We start from the raw sequence: 14,847 nt of genomic DNA on the forward strand, positions 1-14,847 counted from the left end.
GATGTATGTTTTACATTGAATTCAGACTAATTCAGGTGAGATTTTGTTTCAGATGCTTGTGGTTCATGCTGGAGGTGTTGATGACAAAGAATGAGAATAACAGTCACTCATTCCTGAGGAAGATGGTAGAGAACATCAAACAAACAAAAGATGCTCAGGCCCCAGATGACCCAAAAGCAAATGAGGTCCGTCACCATTAACGTCTCCTGCATAATGTTTGTGTATATTTCTGAATCCCAGTGTTTTTTACTCTTGTTCTCATGTATTTACAGAAACTTTACATTGTGTGTGATGTGGCGTTATTTGTGATTGCAAACAAGAGCACTTCATGTCATCTGGACTCCCCAAAAGATCCTGTGCTGCCTTGCAAGTTCTTTACCCCACCTGATAAGGTAACAACCACTCTATCTACAGTGACACTTTACATGTGACCTTACTATGAAACTCATTCTGTCTGCCCCTCTATACAGGATTTTATCAATGATAAGGAATATTTGTCACCAGAAGCCAAAATAGTTCTGCAGACAGGAAAAATCCAGGTAGGTTTTGTCACATCTGCTACTGTATGTGAGTAAGACCCTGATGAATTTATGGAAGTGTTGAGTACAGTAAGTTTGAAAGATTATAACAATTTAGGCACTCTATAGTTAATGCAAATTAAAGGTTGTACAGTTTCTAATAGAAAGCCAGTTCCAAATAAATATAAAAATGTATTTTTAAAAAATAAATGTAGAAAAATAAACACAAAAATGGACACTATTGTTCAAAAGTTTTGGGTCAGTAAGAACAGTATTTATTTGAACCCTTAATTTATTTTCCTTTATAACAATATAAAAACCATTACTGACACTTTTGATTAATTTAATACAAATAGAAATATTAAAAAATAATAATAAAATAATATTTTATTTTTTAATAGATGTTTCTTGAGGATCAAATTGGCATTTTAAAATAATTTCTAAAGGATCATGTGACACTGAAAATCCAGCTTTGCCAGGAAAGAATTACATTCCGTTATTTTGATTTGCAACATTTCACAGTATTATTGTTCTTTATCATATTTTTATTAAATTGCCATGGTAAGCATGAGAGTGAGATATTAACAACCCCAAACTTATGAACAAAAATAAGTGATTACATTTTTTTCATTACATTAAAAGATGAGAACATTATAAACAAAAAAGTTGAATGTGTTCAAAGTAGTTGGGAGTTTTACACACAGGGATCGATGACATATCAACATTCTTTTTGTTGAAAAGATGCAGTTAACCAGTAATTAACAAATGAATGCTTTGAATGTGTTCCATTACACATACTTGTTCATATATTTCCACCAAAGCAACCACCAAAGCAGACAGGTGTGCTGGGGGCAGTGAACAAACCTTTAACAGTAACAGCTCGCCGACCGTACATTAAAACCCCCACCTCTGACACAGTAAGCAACGCAAGCACCAACTCTCAACCCAGCTCACCTGCAACAAATAAGAGCAGGTTTGTGCTTATCAGAATTCACTTTTTCATTCATTGTGATGTGCCATTTAACCAGTGTTGATTAATCTATACTGCAAGAGGTTCTTTATCAATAGTTTACAATTTGCTTTTTTCTATCACAAAGGGATATGAGTTCTGAGGCCTCAGAAACAGGGGCGAGGGAGAATGAAGAGAACCCTGTTATCACAAAAGCAGGAGTTGTAAAGAAGGTGAGTTATATCTCATGTGAACATCAAAAACCAGGGCTCTTATCCTGTTCAAAGAAAGATAACAATAGCCTCAAATCAACAAAACTTTGACAGGAGCATAAACAGAAACCAAATAAAATGAACTGAAATGCCTTTTTGAAATGGCCATAAACCAGTTAATAACATTATTTTATTGTTCTGCTTAGTATTTTAATTTTGCAATCAACCAGTCACAAATTCAAAAAGTACAGCCATTGCAAATGTGATGTTGATGTATCCAGCAAGTGAAACGCTTGTGCTCAGCTGTATAGGCATTTCCCCTGAAAATAACCAAGATAGTGTAGATGGATTCACACAAGGTCACATCACCTTCACCACATCATCTAGGGTTGCAGACATACAGGCAGTCTGCTCTCCAATGTTCACAAACCTGCTTTGAGGATTCCAGTATGGTGGACGCTTGCATATAGCCGCCCATAGAAACAGCCGTTTATAGGGAATCTACCTATACTTATCTATGGTTATAGCCTGTCAGGAGGATGATGTAATGTTGCTAATGTGAGTGAAGTACAAAACCTATAGTTTACATAATAATATTTTTGCATCCTGATATGCTGCGAATATTGAAACATTTGGATTTGTGAGAAATGAAAGAGGTAGGCTTCGGTTTCTCGTTAAATTAATTAGTTTAATTATCTTGAAGTTCTTAACTATTAGCTTTAGAGGATTTGTTGTGGAGAGAAGGCAACTAGGATTAGCCTGTAGCTGTGTTTAACAAAATAAAACTTTATAATATATAAAATATATTATAATAAAACATATTTTGCTTTATTTACCGGTATTTTAGCCTATGTTATTTCTGAATGTTTTAATAAAATGCATCATACTGCCTACGTTACTACTTTTTTTAATCAATTTATCAATTTACTTATTTTATACTTTTTTTTTTTTTTTTATCCATGCATCAAACATTTTTAAATCTTGAAAAAATAAACCAGCATGTCGGAAACGATATGCCTATTTTAATAGTTCCGTATTTTGAACATTCTATAGAAAATGTAAACATCTATTATTCTAACAGGTTGTGATTCAGTGGGGCAGCTGGTCCAAATAAACAGGATACTGATCCATCTTTCAACAGCAAGCGTTTTGTGAATCCCGCGTTGAACTCGTTGAAGTTAGAGAAGTCGTCGTCATTAGAATGATGTGTGCTTGTGGGCGGGGTCAAGTTGTTCGCAGCCAACCAATGTTGAACATAGGCACGCCTTATGCAAATGTGTTACCGAAAGTGCGTTTTTAACTACTAAAGACTTGTTTCAGCTGTTCAGAGTTGATTATTTTAGGAGACAATAACTTTACGTGCACTTTCAGCTTTACAACTTTGCAGATTGTTCACATTCACATACAAATACATTACAAACTGCATGAAAGGCAATATTGGAAAATTGCATTGTCCGGTTTTGCTTTCATTTAATACATTTGGCTAAAATTTTGCTATAAAAGATGATGCTGTGTTGAATGACTAGAAGCACTTTTTTTTTGAGTGAAGAAAGCTCTGTACTTAGTAGCAGTAGTTTTATTGGCAAATGAAACATTAACTGGTATTGTTTTTTTTTTCTGCTCAAAACGGAATGGTAATAATACAGAAGGAATGCATAAACAGAAACTTTAAATACTGATTCTGCTTGGAATGAACAGATTTTTTTTTTTTTAAGCCCTGCTGAAAATGCTACACGTTCACACTTCTATCATCCCTAAGATTTTTTTTTTTTTTTACTTTCTTTTAGGAGGAGACTGCTCAGCCCAGTGGGAAGAAGCGTGCTGCTCCTGCGAGTGACGGCACAGAGAACAGCTTGTCTTCAAACACCTCAGCAGGGTCACAGCCCCCTGCCAGTAAACCACGACGCGGTCGACCCCCTAAAAATGCTGCGGGCGTTGCCACACCAGAGAAAGATGCTGGAGCTACCACAGGAGGAGGGGCCGGACGGGGCCGGAAGAGAGCAGCACCTGCCCAGGACCCTGCCACCGCAGCCTCAGCTGATTCAATCAATGTCAAGACACCAAAACAGCAGAAAGAAACCGAGCCGAAAAGAGTGGCGCCACAGAGACAGATTGACCTGCAAAGGTAACTGAGTGCAACTAATTCACTTTTTTTGTATTGTATGCATAGTATTATATAAATCAATTGTAGTTTTTTTATAATTTATTATATTTATTTATTTGTTTCTGAATGAATAAAAAAATTGTACATTTAAATATTTTACATTTTTATAGTTTTACTATGTTTTGAATTAAGGGTGTGCGATATGACAATTTTTAATCGTGGCCTATAAAAATGTCTCCACGATCTGCTTTTGAAGAAATATCGTAGTATCATGGTAGAGCGCACACTCTATCAGCTGCAGTTCTGGCACCTCTGTCATATACTGTACAACACCACATGCATTCACAGCAGTAGAGTTACTCTCTTATTATTTGCATGTGCTTTTAAATGTTTCATTTTTGCACTGGGCTGACCTGTGCTTTTTCTAAGTGCTGCATACACCCGAAGCGTGTGTGCGCTAAAGCCTGTCATACAGTGCCTGATTATTGAACTAAGTTATCTTTTGTGCTAATACTGTCAAAACACACCAGGTTTACGTGTAGACTCATTTGGTTATGTCTTAAATGAAAGTAAACCGTTGAGAGAAAAACTTATACATGCCTGTATTTTAGATGTGTGCAGGTCTTAAAGGGACAGTAGGCCTATTAAATATGCAGCCTACTGTCATTACTCTCAAGGGATAGATCACCCTAAAATTTCATTTCTGTCATTATTTACTCACTATCACGTTGTCCAAAGCCTGTATTAATTTCTTTCTTGTGCTGTACACAAAAGAAGATATTTTAAACAATGAAGGTAACCAAACAGTTGCTGGTCCACACTGAATTTGATAGTAGCAAAAAAATAGTTCAGACGAAGAAAGAAACTCGTTCAGGTTTAAAACCACTTTTGAGTGAGTAAATGGTAGTATAAATCTAAAACACTGACAGAATTGACAGGCAGCTTACAGAATTATTAAAAAATAAGAAAAAATATTTTTTTTTATCTTCACCCTCTTTGGCCTAAATATCTGACATTCTTTTTTTGTTGCCTTGAAAGGCTTTGTCTTTATAATAGGGAAATTAAGTTTGGATGTAATGCTCAGACAATAAAATAGTAAAACCAACATGACACAGAATTGTGATTAAAAAAAAAAAAAAAATTCCATATCGCCCACCCCTATTTTGAGTATAAATAAATGCAGTCTTAGAGGATTCTTTTAAAGGGGTCATGTGATGCGATTTTAATTCTTCCTTTCTCTTTGGAGTATAACAAGCTCTTGGTGTATAGAGAAGATCTGTAAAGATGCAAAGACTAAAGTCTCAAATCCACAGAGATAAAAGTTAAGACTCGTCCACACCCCCCTAAAACATTTTGTTCTAACACACCCCCACATCTCGACATCACTATGTGAGAAGATTTGCATAACGCCGCCCAGATGTTCACACAAAGAAAGAAGGGGTACCTTTTATTCTCCTTGTAGTATTGTTGTCACCGCGCTGTGCGTTTCATTGAGACAGCGAAACTACTTCTTAGAAATCATGTTTATATCACGTTTATAATTGGATTTAATGTTTTATTGGAATGTCTTGTTGCTCCGGCTCGGACAGGGCATCACAGTATGACGAGGGTCATAAGATTTGTCATAAGCTTGAGGTATTCGGCCAATCACAACACACTGGATAGCTGGCCAATCAGAGCACACCTCGCTTTTCAGAACGATGAGCCTTGTAAAAATCGATGCGTTTCAGAAGGCGGGGCATAGAGTAGAAACAATAATGTACAGTATGTGGAAAATAATGTGGGTTTTTTTTTACCTTAAACCGCATAAATTTCATTACACTAAATACACAAAATAATATTCTTTTTAGCAACATCATATGACCCCTTATTACATAAGTCCAACCAACCCCAAAATTTCAAATGGTGTTCTACTGTTTCATGATATTTTTTTCCCCTAATTTTTCCATTCAAGGAGAGTAATGTTTATGGTGGTTTACAATTTATTATCAAGTAAATAATAGTTTATTTGTATTAATCTGTGTGAATTGGCATGGACGGAGAAGAACTTGAATATTATAAACCCACTCCTATTTATCAAGCAAGTTTTTCATTGAGCACATCAACGGCCAGAATGCATTTAATATATTATTGTATCCGTTTCATTTATTCTTGTATGCATTTCATTTATTATTGTATCCATTTCATTTATTCTTGTATGCATTTCATTGTATGCAAATCTTTTTCATAGAATGACACATTTGCATTTAATTTGCATCAATGGGAATTGTTTTTTAATGGAAACTTGCATGTTGCATACTGGTATTTAACTTGGTGTGAACCTGTAACTTTGTCATTTTCAGCTGTTGAAGTCTTTTATGTGAATTTGAGGCAGGTGTTTCTTTTGTCTAAGATCAGTGAGGGTAGCACAGCGAGATCAGCAAGCGTCTCAGAAGACATATGGAAGTGAAGGGGAGACAGAGAGAGAATTTGAGTCCAGCCCAGAGTATGTATGTTCACTCACACAGCTACAGGAGCAGCAGGAAGAAGCCATTCACAAGCAGTCCAGGGGCGCAGCAGGCCCCAAACAGAAAGAATCCACCCATGCAGCAGAGCAGGGCAAGCTGTCAGTGAGTGTCTGAGAGGGAGCCTCACTTACCTTGAGCTCCTGAGCAGTTTAATTTTGTTGTAGCTATAAGCTCAGTAGTTCACCTAAAAATGAGTTTAGATCTAATTTACTTACCCTAATTTTGTTCTAAACCCTATGCTTTTGTTTTTCACTTTATAATAGGAGAAAATGTTAATTACGTATAGGTTTATTTTCTATAAAACAGTAACACCATAAAACTAGTATGACTTGTTTTGTATTTCTTTTAGTGCTGTCAATTTAAAAAATGAAGGGAAAAAAACTTAAAAATCGCACATTATTATCTGAACTTTAATTGCAATGAATCCCACCAAACATTAGTTTTCAAATCTATATTTTATATTGCAATTTATTTCACAAGCAATCTTCAAATTAACTTCGAAACAGAATATTTTTAATATTTGTTTAGTGGCATCTTTTTTATTTATGAGTGAAGGTAAGCATCACTGATACCGATACCACAACTTTATTTTGTTCTTTGAACAGACATCACAGCTGCTGGGTTATTAGGTTTTTTGGCTGCTTTTATTTTAGGAGATGCTACCTCTGAACATGACGCGGATCTGACATGGATCATATTTTAGATGACATAACGACAATGCATGCTTGTAGTTTCGTTTGTGCTTTATGGAATGAAACAGGCTTCAGTGCATGCCATGTGTGCAGTTGCAGAGCACATGCTACGAGCGCAGTAGAATGACTGACAGGACAGGGAAATTCATTTTTACTGACATGACCTGACATCTCATCTGACAGCAGTTCCCTGTTGTTCTACTGACACCGCTTCATCATCTGAACCAGTTCTTTGCTCATTTGACTAGAGCACGTATGAAAAGTCTCCCATTTGATTTTGACAGCACTAATTTCTTTATTTTTAAGTCTCATGTCGTATGTTAGCTTCTACTAAAACATGTTACCAACTGGAAATGTCTTCCATTTAATATTTTAAAATGCAGTTTTCACCATAATGCCACTCTGCTGTAAAGTAGATTGATTTATCAATTTTTCTGGTTTCAGGTAAAGCGTCGGTGTGTGAAGACCAGGACGGTCAGGCAGTAAAGGATTGAGTGACCCTACGAAGAGGCGCATCCACTTCATACATCAGACGCTCTTCACAAACCTGAACTGTCATTACCCCACACCTCAAACGGATGAGGAATGAATTGTTTAGGTTCAGATGTTCAAACTTGTATGTAGAAACACAGACCTGTTTCTCTTCATTCGTTTTCTTTTCTTTTGTGTTGAAATTGTTCATGTTGCTCTTTGCTTCTCTGTCTGGAGCCATTTTTAAAAACAAACATTTGAAAGAAAGACAAAAAAAAGAAGTTTTAATCTGCTCTAAGGTTGCTTATTAAATACCTGGAAAGATTTTTTTACTGTTTTATCTCTCTCCTCTTTTAATCCTCTATTAAATCCAAATACTGTCCTCAGATTTCTTTGATTGCAAGGATTTATTGAGGCTCATGTCTTGTATTAAATTAGTTTAACTCTATAAATTTAAAGAGCAGAGACTGCAAGACTGTATGATTAATAATGCTGCTATTTATTCTGTTGGGTGTATGAGCACGAATTCCTCATACTGTTACAAGGGCACGTTAAGTTGCTACATTAAATTTGTTAAAATCAATACTAAATATTTAGTAACATGTTCAGAATTCAGTGTTCAAATGGTTTCAAACATTTAAATAGAATATGATGTTCAGTTTCATTTTACCCAGGTTCATATGAATACCCAAGTTATTTTTTACATTTTAATTCTTTAAATGACATGCATTTCAAACACATTCAAACTACTTAAATTTGACACCTACTGATGTAGATGTCCTCACAGGTGCAGAGCAGAGATTCACATAACACAAGTTAAAAACTTTTTCACTTTTTGTTTTTTGTTTTAATTCAAAAGAATATGACAGTTTCACAATAAATAACCATGCTTGTACGGCTCGAGTAGGTTTTTTTTTCTTGTCTTGTTTTGTAAAGGAGCTTCAAGTGACTAAAGCCAGAACCCATGACCTGCATTTATCCTTTGACAGAAGTTTTTGTCCTTTAATTCATTTCTTCGTGCAATATTGAACAAGGTGATCACTACAGGAAGACAGTCTTTGTTTTTTTGTTTCATTTTTGATTTTCATACAAAATATAAATCCAGCCATTGATGGTGCATTCTAGAGATGAACAGTACTTTATCCCCCACCAAAAAAACATGGCTGTATGTACATGAGAAAGGAGGTGTATGAAAGCGACTAGCTGTGAAAGTGGGGGCATTTCGAAAACAGAAGTGGGAATGCTAGCAAATTAAAGTAGAGCAAAGGGCGAAAAGAAACTTTTAACAATTCACCCCTGTAAGATAAGAACACAGCGCTAGGTAAAAACAAGTTCACAAAGCATTGTGTGGCAGTACTCGCTCTTGGCCCGTTTGCTTTGAAGCATCTTTGTTGACTAGAAAACTAGCGGTTTAATTCATGCTTGCAATATCAGTTAAGTGCAAAACATTAAATTATATCTGCAGCTTGTGTGTGGAAATCTGAATAGATATTTGGTATAACAAAACGCACCCCACCTCACTCTCAGAAACCCTTTTAAACCTCCACATCAACATACCTTTATGCCAAACTGAATGTCTCGCCATACGGTTTCAAAAAAGCCAATCATTTTAAGAGAACAGAAACTCGTGTCTTCACTTTCTCATCTCTACATGTACAAAATGTTTATACTTAAATGCAAGTTGTTTCATACAATACATTCTTAAAAGGAAAAAAAAAAAAAAGAGGCAACTCGAGGTATCTGTCCGTTATCAAGTTCCAAACCCCACAGCTGCCTTGAAAACAAAAAGAAAGGGTTTGACCACCAATCCTGCATCGTCCCCCTTTTCAAAAAAAGGGAACATGAAAAAGGTCAATCTTCCTTGCATTAAAAAAATAATAACACTTCATCCAGCAAGTCTGAAACTGTCTGCACTCACATAACACCTTGTCACCTGGCCATATCAACTACTAGACAGATTAGTGCAAAGAAACATTAAAAGAATCAAATGAGCAAATTAAATCACACATTTGTTCATTGTAAGAGTGTCAAAAGAAAGGGGGATTAATAATCTCAGTTTAGTTTTTATATGCTAAATATCCCATTCAAATAAGAATATCCCAAAACACATTTTTATGGTGTACAGATTGAAAAAAAAATAACATTAGTGCTATTTTGCCTTTTAAATGTACACAGTCTTAAATATACTAGTTTACATGTACTAACATTGTCTCACAGATGCGAGTGGGTGTTTCTTTTCACATGAAATGACAGTGATGGAGGCTTTGTCTTTTTGGGTTTCTTTAAAAGGGAAGTGACAGCCTAAATTTAAGAGGAAAAATGATTGTAGCAAGGCAGAAACAGTGAAAATGTTGGGAAGAAAAAAAAAAAGACAAGGGATGAGACCATTTGCTAAGAGAGACAGAAGATGACTCAGAGGTCTCACTGTCTAACTGCTAACATTCATTCTGAACACAAACCAAGACGGGTGATGCATGTGTGCATGGTTGGGTGGGTGGGAGTGAATGGGTCATGATGCAGGAGGGGTTTGAGGAAAACATGGCCTGATGAAGAGAGCTGGAGGATCAGTTGCTTAGTAGCAGCTCTGTCGCCGTCTCCACGTCCCATGATTTTGAGGACAAGGCTACTATTACTGCATTCTGTTTGAGAGAGACAAAGACAAAATGTAACATTTGTAAGCAACAGTAGATTTGCTTAATTACTTCTTAGATGACACTTAGAGTTACAGAAATGTTTTTCCCATTCAATATAGCATAAAGTGTTACTCCACAAATCAATGAAACTGAAATTCATTTGAAGGATTATTTCATTATGCTTTCAACAGTGCCTAATTTACAGTATTCTGCATATTTCTATACCACCATTCAAAGGTTTGGGATAAGTTATTCTATTTTTTAATACTTTTATTTAGCAAGGACAGATTAAATTGACAGTAAAGGCACTTTAAATGTTACAAAGGTTTTTATATTAAATAAATGCTATAATCCTTTCAACATCTTTCCCTGTCAGTATTTTTGAAAAAAGTTGCCAGCCAACCCCAGCGATTTTGAGATTTTCACGGGGAAGTCGTGGCCTAATGGTTAGAGGGTAGGACTCCCAATCGAAGGGTTGTGAGTTCTAGTATCGGGCCAGACGGAATTGTGGGTGGGGGGAGTGCATGAACAGCTCTCTCTCCACCTTCAATACCATGACTTAGGTGCCCTTGAGCAAGGCATCGAACCCCCAACTGCTCCCCGGGCGCCGCAGCATAAATGGCTGCCCACTGCTCTGGGTGTGTGTTCACAGTGTGTGTGTGTGTGTTCACTGCTCTGTGTGTGTGCGCATTTCGGATGGGTTAAATGCAGAGCACAAATTCTGAGTATGGGTCACCATACTTGGCTGAATGTCACTTCACTTTCACTCACTTTTATTTTTCACTTTTCAGTATATTTTTTTGTATGAATATTTGAATATGCAATACACGAAAACAAAGACCACAGCCTCTACATATATATATACATATATATATATATATATATATATATATATATATATAACATTTTACTCTACCTTAAAGCATTCTTTTCTTTTTCTTTTTTTAAATCAACACTTGAATACAGGTATTTTGTCAAAAACTACATCTGGATAAAATTCGGTACAGTTAGCAAAGCATAAATCCAATAAATTGCTTCCATCAATACCTACGAAGCTTGCACAGACATATACTACTTCCTGGATCAACATTTTACTCCATAACATTATGCAGTTTTCATTAATTTGCTGTCTATTGCTGATGATTACATTATTTTTCATATGCATCTGTTTAGATAAGAGATTGTTCGTTTCTCTATCATGTTCATGTGTGGTTTTGTACTCGTTCAGAAGATGTGTAATAGCGCCCCCACTGTATAACAGCGCAAACATGAAAAGCCGTAAAAACTCTTTAGTGGCGATGAAGCATTGTCTTCTAAATGATGAGATGACTCTTTAGTGGCAAGGAAAGAGTTAAGCAGCACAACCCTTTTCAATACGGATTATTTGAGCACCAAATCATTAGAATGATTTCTAAAAGAACGTGGAAGACTGGACTAAACTCAGCTTTCTATATTACAACAGAAAATAGTTATTTTAAATTGAAATTCTTTTTTCACCATTACGGTTTCTATTTTGATCAAATAAATGGAGCTTTGGTGAGCGTTCTTATAAAAAAAAAAAAAAACCTACACAAGCAATAAACTTTGATTTTCCAAGCTATTGTCATCGTTTTGATTATTAAAGATCATATAAGACAAGTTTAAAACCTCACTGACAGTGGTAATTTCACATTTATATCAGGTAATGTGCTGAAAGTTAAAGGCAACACATGCCAATATTGTCCCATGTCCCTAAGGTTGCAAACCCCAGACTGAGTTTTTAAGCACACTATTAGCTGTTCACTTTCAGTACTTACTTTGTCGAAGCCCATTGCACAAAGTTTGTCTATTTTGCGTGTGTACTCGGGACTGGACACGGGGGCACCAGCGTAAACATGAGACCAGAGACGAGCGGTTTGTTTGAACATTTCTGGATTCTGCTTATACTGCAAAAAACAACAACAGTAACGTAGCTGAAAGGTTTGCAAGGCTTTGTTATTGTCCGTTCTCATTCAGACAAGCATGTGTACCTGATTGGCTACCACAGCGTCTTGAGGATCGTCTGGCTCTGCTGCAGCTAACAGCGCCTGTAGTGAGAGCAGAACTGTTCGCAGTGTCATAGCAGCAGCCCTGTGCACAGGAAGTGAAGACCGAACACAGAGCAGATGGAGAAAGAGTATAGAAAAGTGAACAGGAAAGAGAAAGTCCTTACATAACAGTAATTGGGCAAATAAGACACATTATATGCTTGATGACAGTAAACTAAACCTGTCATGATCATTAATTATATGCACTCACCACTGGTCTTTTAAAATGTCCAAACATATTGCCCCAGTAACTGAACTTATATTGGGATGCCAGATCTTCGTAATAAACCGCACCTGAAAAACATGTAGGAAAAATATATATTTAAGTCAAATGGTCTTTCAAATCAAGTCAACATTAAATCATAATTGATCATACCTGCACTAAAAAAAAATAATTAAATTAAAATTTCTAAAAATAAATTAATACAATTCTTTAAAGTTAATTTAGAAAAAGGTTTTGCACAATTTTTGTTTGTTAAATATAGGTTTTTGTTTTTGAAGCGACAACCAAGTGGCCAGCGGCAGACAGTGAGCTGATCATAGCATATATTTGATCAATTTAGCCTTCTCAAATCATCACAAATCTATAGATATAAAACAGTTCAAGCATATAACAATTTTTAAACATTAAACCTTGATAAATGTGCACCGTATCTAATCGTTTTTATGGAGACTTGAAGCTAAAGTGTGTTTTGTAGGATATAGAGGCACTATCACATGCATTTTTTCCAGTGGAAACAACTTAAAATATGCTGTCCTTTTAAAAGGTTTTTACAAATTTGATAATTTAGCAAATGAAAGCTGTTAAGTTATTTGTTTTTTATATTTTTTATTAAGTGAACATGGTTGTGTCTCTGATTACCTGGCTCCAATATGAATTGCAAGACCAACTATTAGAAACCTAATAAATTCCTGATAGGTAATATTAAGTCTGTGAAAAATCCTGATTTACTTACAATCACTTCAGCTTGATTTTTCTTTAATTATTACTAAAACATCAAATAAATATGTAAAAGATTACCTTGGGTGGGTTAAAAGGATATGTCTCAGGTATCTTGATTTCTAGCTGGTATCTGCCCCCTATAGTGAAAAAAAGCTTGTAAATTATAATATTCATCAGAACATATGATCTGCAAACATCATGTCAGCAATAGAGAAGACTGATGAAGATAGCCTCACTACCTTCATATGGTGTGTCTGGAGGTCCTGCTATTTCTCCCTTTAACTCTGTGAAGTTTTCATCCACCAGATCTACTTTTATTTGATTTTTACTTGTCTGTTATAAAGTAGAACAAAAATAGAAACAGGAAAAGGGTTATTTACCCATTTAACCTTTGTGCATTTAATTAAACCGGGATCAAGACAAAATGGCAGAAACGAGCCTTTAGTTAGTCAAACAAGGTTGTTTCTTTACTTTAGCTGCCCAGAACAAAGAAGTGACCAATTAAGTCTCGGAGCCGTTTCAAAACAATGAGCGACCTAGGTAGACAGCATGAAAGGTGCCTGTGGTTCCCAAATATATTGTCTAGGTAGACACCTCAATGGGTTTTGAAACAACCATAGTGTTGCACTCCTGAAAACTACTTAAAACAGCCCAGCAGTGATGCTAACTGACACCAACACAGCAAACATCTCTGGACACGACCAGTAAAAAAAAGTATTCAAAAAATTAAGAAAGAAAACGTTAACGCGACAAACACGAGTGCTAATATTATAACACACTAAAGAAAGGTTAGTGAAGCAGCTAGCAGGCTAACTATGTCAAATAGCAAGGTAGCTTCAACGCTAAAGAACGACGTGTGCAGTCAAGCACCTTGTGGTTCTTTTGACATGTCCATAAACGGTTTTCACATTTCGGTCATGGCTTTCGTCTTAAAATATCAAAGGATACACAATTATCAGATGTAAGACTTCCGTATCTACAGGCCATCATATGACAGTTCATGCTAACATTAGCTTAGCAGGCTAAGCTAGCTCATTTGTTTCTGGACGTTTTTCCCAAAACTCCTTTTGTTTGCTCTTAACGGGCAGGAAAATAGAGTAAAGTAACGTTTTGCAAACCTCTTCGCTTTTCAGCACTTCTTTGAACTCTCGCTTGATCCTCTGCACAGCGATGTTTGCCATGGCTGATTGATTCCTCTCTCTCTCTCTATCACTCTCTCTCTTTCTCTCTTCCGCTGTTTTTGAGCCTCCAGTCCAGTCCGCAAAGACTGATAGTGCTTCACTTTCTCTCTCTCTCGCTCTCTCTCTCTCTCTCTCTCTCTCTCTCTCGCTCTCTCTCTCTCTCTCTCTCTCTCTCTCTCTCTCGCTCGCTCTCCTTAAACAGTTCGCTGAGCTCCAGTACAAACACTGGCGAGCACAATGAGAGTCTGGAAAACTCAAACATGACACTAGAACACTGCGTTTTTCCTCTTTATTGAAGCAGGTGGTGATGTCACGCAGCAGAAAAGCAGAGCTCTTGACTGATCCAGAATGCATCCAGATCTAGTATCAGTCCCATATGGTGGTGCTGTCACATGATATCCTGCTTCTACAGCTTGGATACATACGTTTCACCCCCAGGTCCAAATCACATCTGTCCAAGTGTCCATCCTCAACCCTGCATTGTTTTTGCTAAGACGTTAGGCCCTAGTAAATAGACATAATTAGACACATTAGTCAATAGTAAATAGTGATAGACGAATTATATGAAATA

At 36.2% G+C, this 14,847-nt stretch overlaps 2 protein-coding genes across 3 annotated transcripts; one reads left to right on the top strand and one right to left on the bottom strand.

Moving 5' to 3' along the window:
* Positions 1–42: 42 nt before the first annotated feature.
* LOC127942159 (sister chromatid cohesion protein PDS5 homolog A-like) lies at positions 43–8,348 on the top strand. 2 transcript variants are annotated; one of them, XM_052537772.1, is made up of 8 exons: positions 43–185; positions 273–392; positions 471–539; positions 1,340–1,491; positions 1,616–1,700; positions 3,467–3,804; positions 6,176–6,392; positions 7,427–8,348. In XM_052537772.1, the coding sequence occupies exons 1-8, from the start codon at positions 66–68 to the stop codon at positions 7,466–7,468; spliced, it is 1,143 nt and encodes a 380-aa protein (XP_052393732.1). In that variant the 5' UTR covers positions 43–65; the 3' UTR covers positions 7,469–8,348. The 2 variants fall into 2 exon arrangements, with proteins under 2 accessions (XP_052393732.1, XP_052393733.1); XM_052537773.1 differs by lacking the exon at positions 6,176–6,392.
* On the bottom strand, positions 8,275–14,558 carry LOC127942160 (ubiquitin-conjugating enzyme E2 K). Its single transcript, XM_052537774.1, has 7 exons — positions 14,214–14,558; positions 13,335–13,428; positions 13,174–13,232; positions 12,364–12,446; positions 12,096–12,195; positions 11,883–12,011; positions 8,275–10,092 (listed from the first exon to the last, which is right to left on the bottom strand). Exons 1-7 carry the CDS (start codon positions 14,274–14,276, stop codon positions 10,018–10,020), a joined length of 603 nt encoding a protein of 200 aa, XP_052393734.1. The 5' UTR covers positions 14,277–14,558; the 3' UTR covers positions 8,275–10,017.
* Between the last annotated feature and the right edge of the window lie 289 nt (positions 14,559–14,847).

This window comes from Carassius gibelio, chromosome A21 (assembly GCF_023724105.1).
Source record: "Carassius gibelio isolate Cgi1373 ecotype wild population from Czech Republic chromosome A21, carGib1.2-hapl.c, whole genome shotgun sequence".
NCBI lineage: Eukaryota > Metazoa > Chordata > Actinopteri > Cypriniformes > Cyprinidae > Carassius > Carassius gibelio.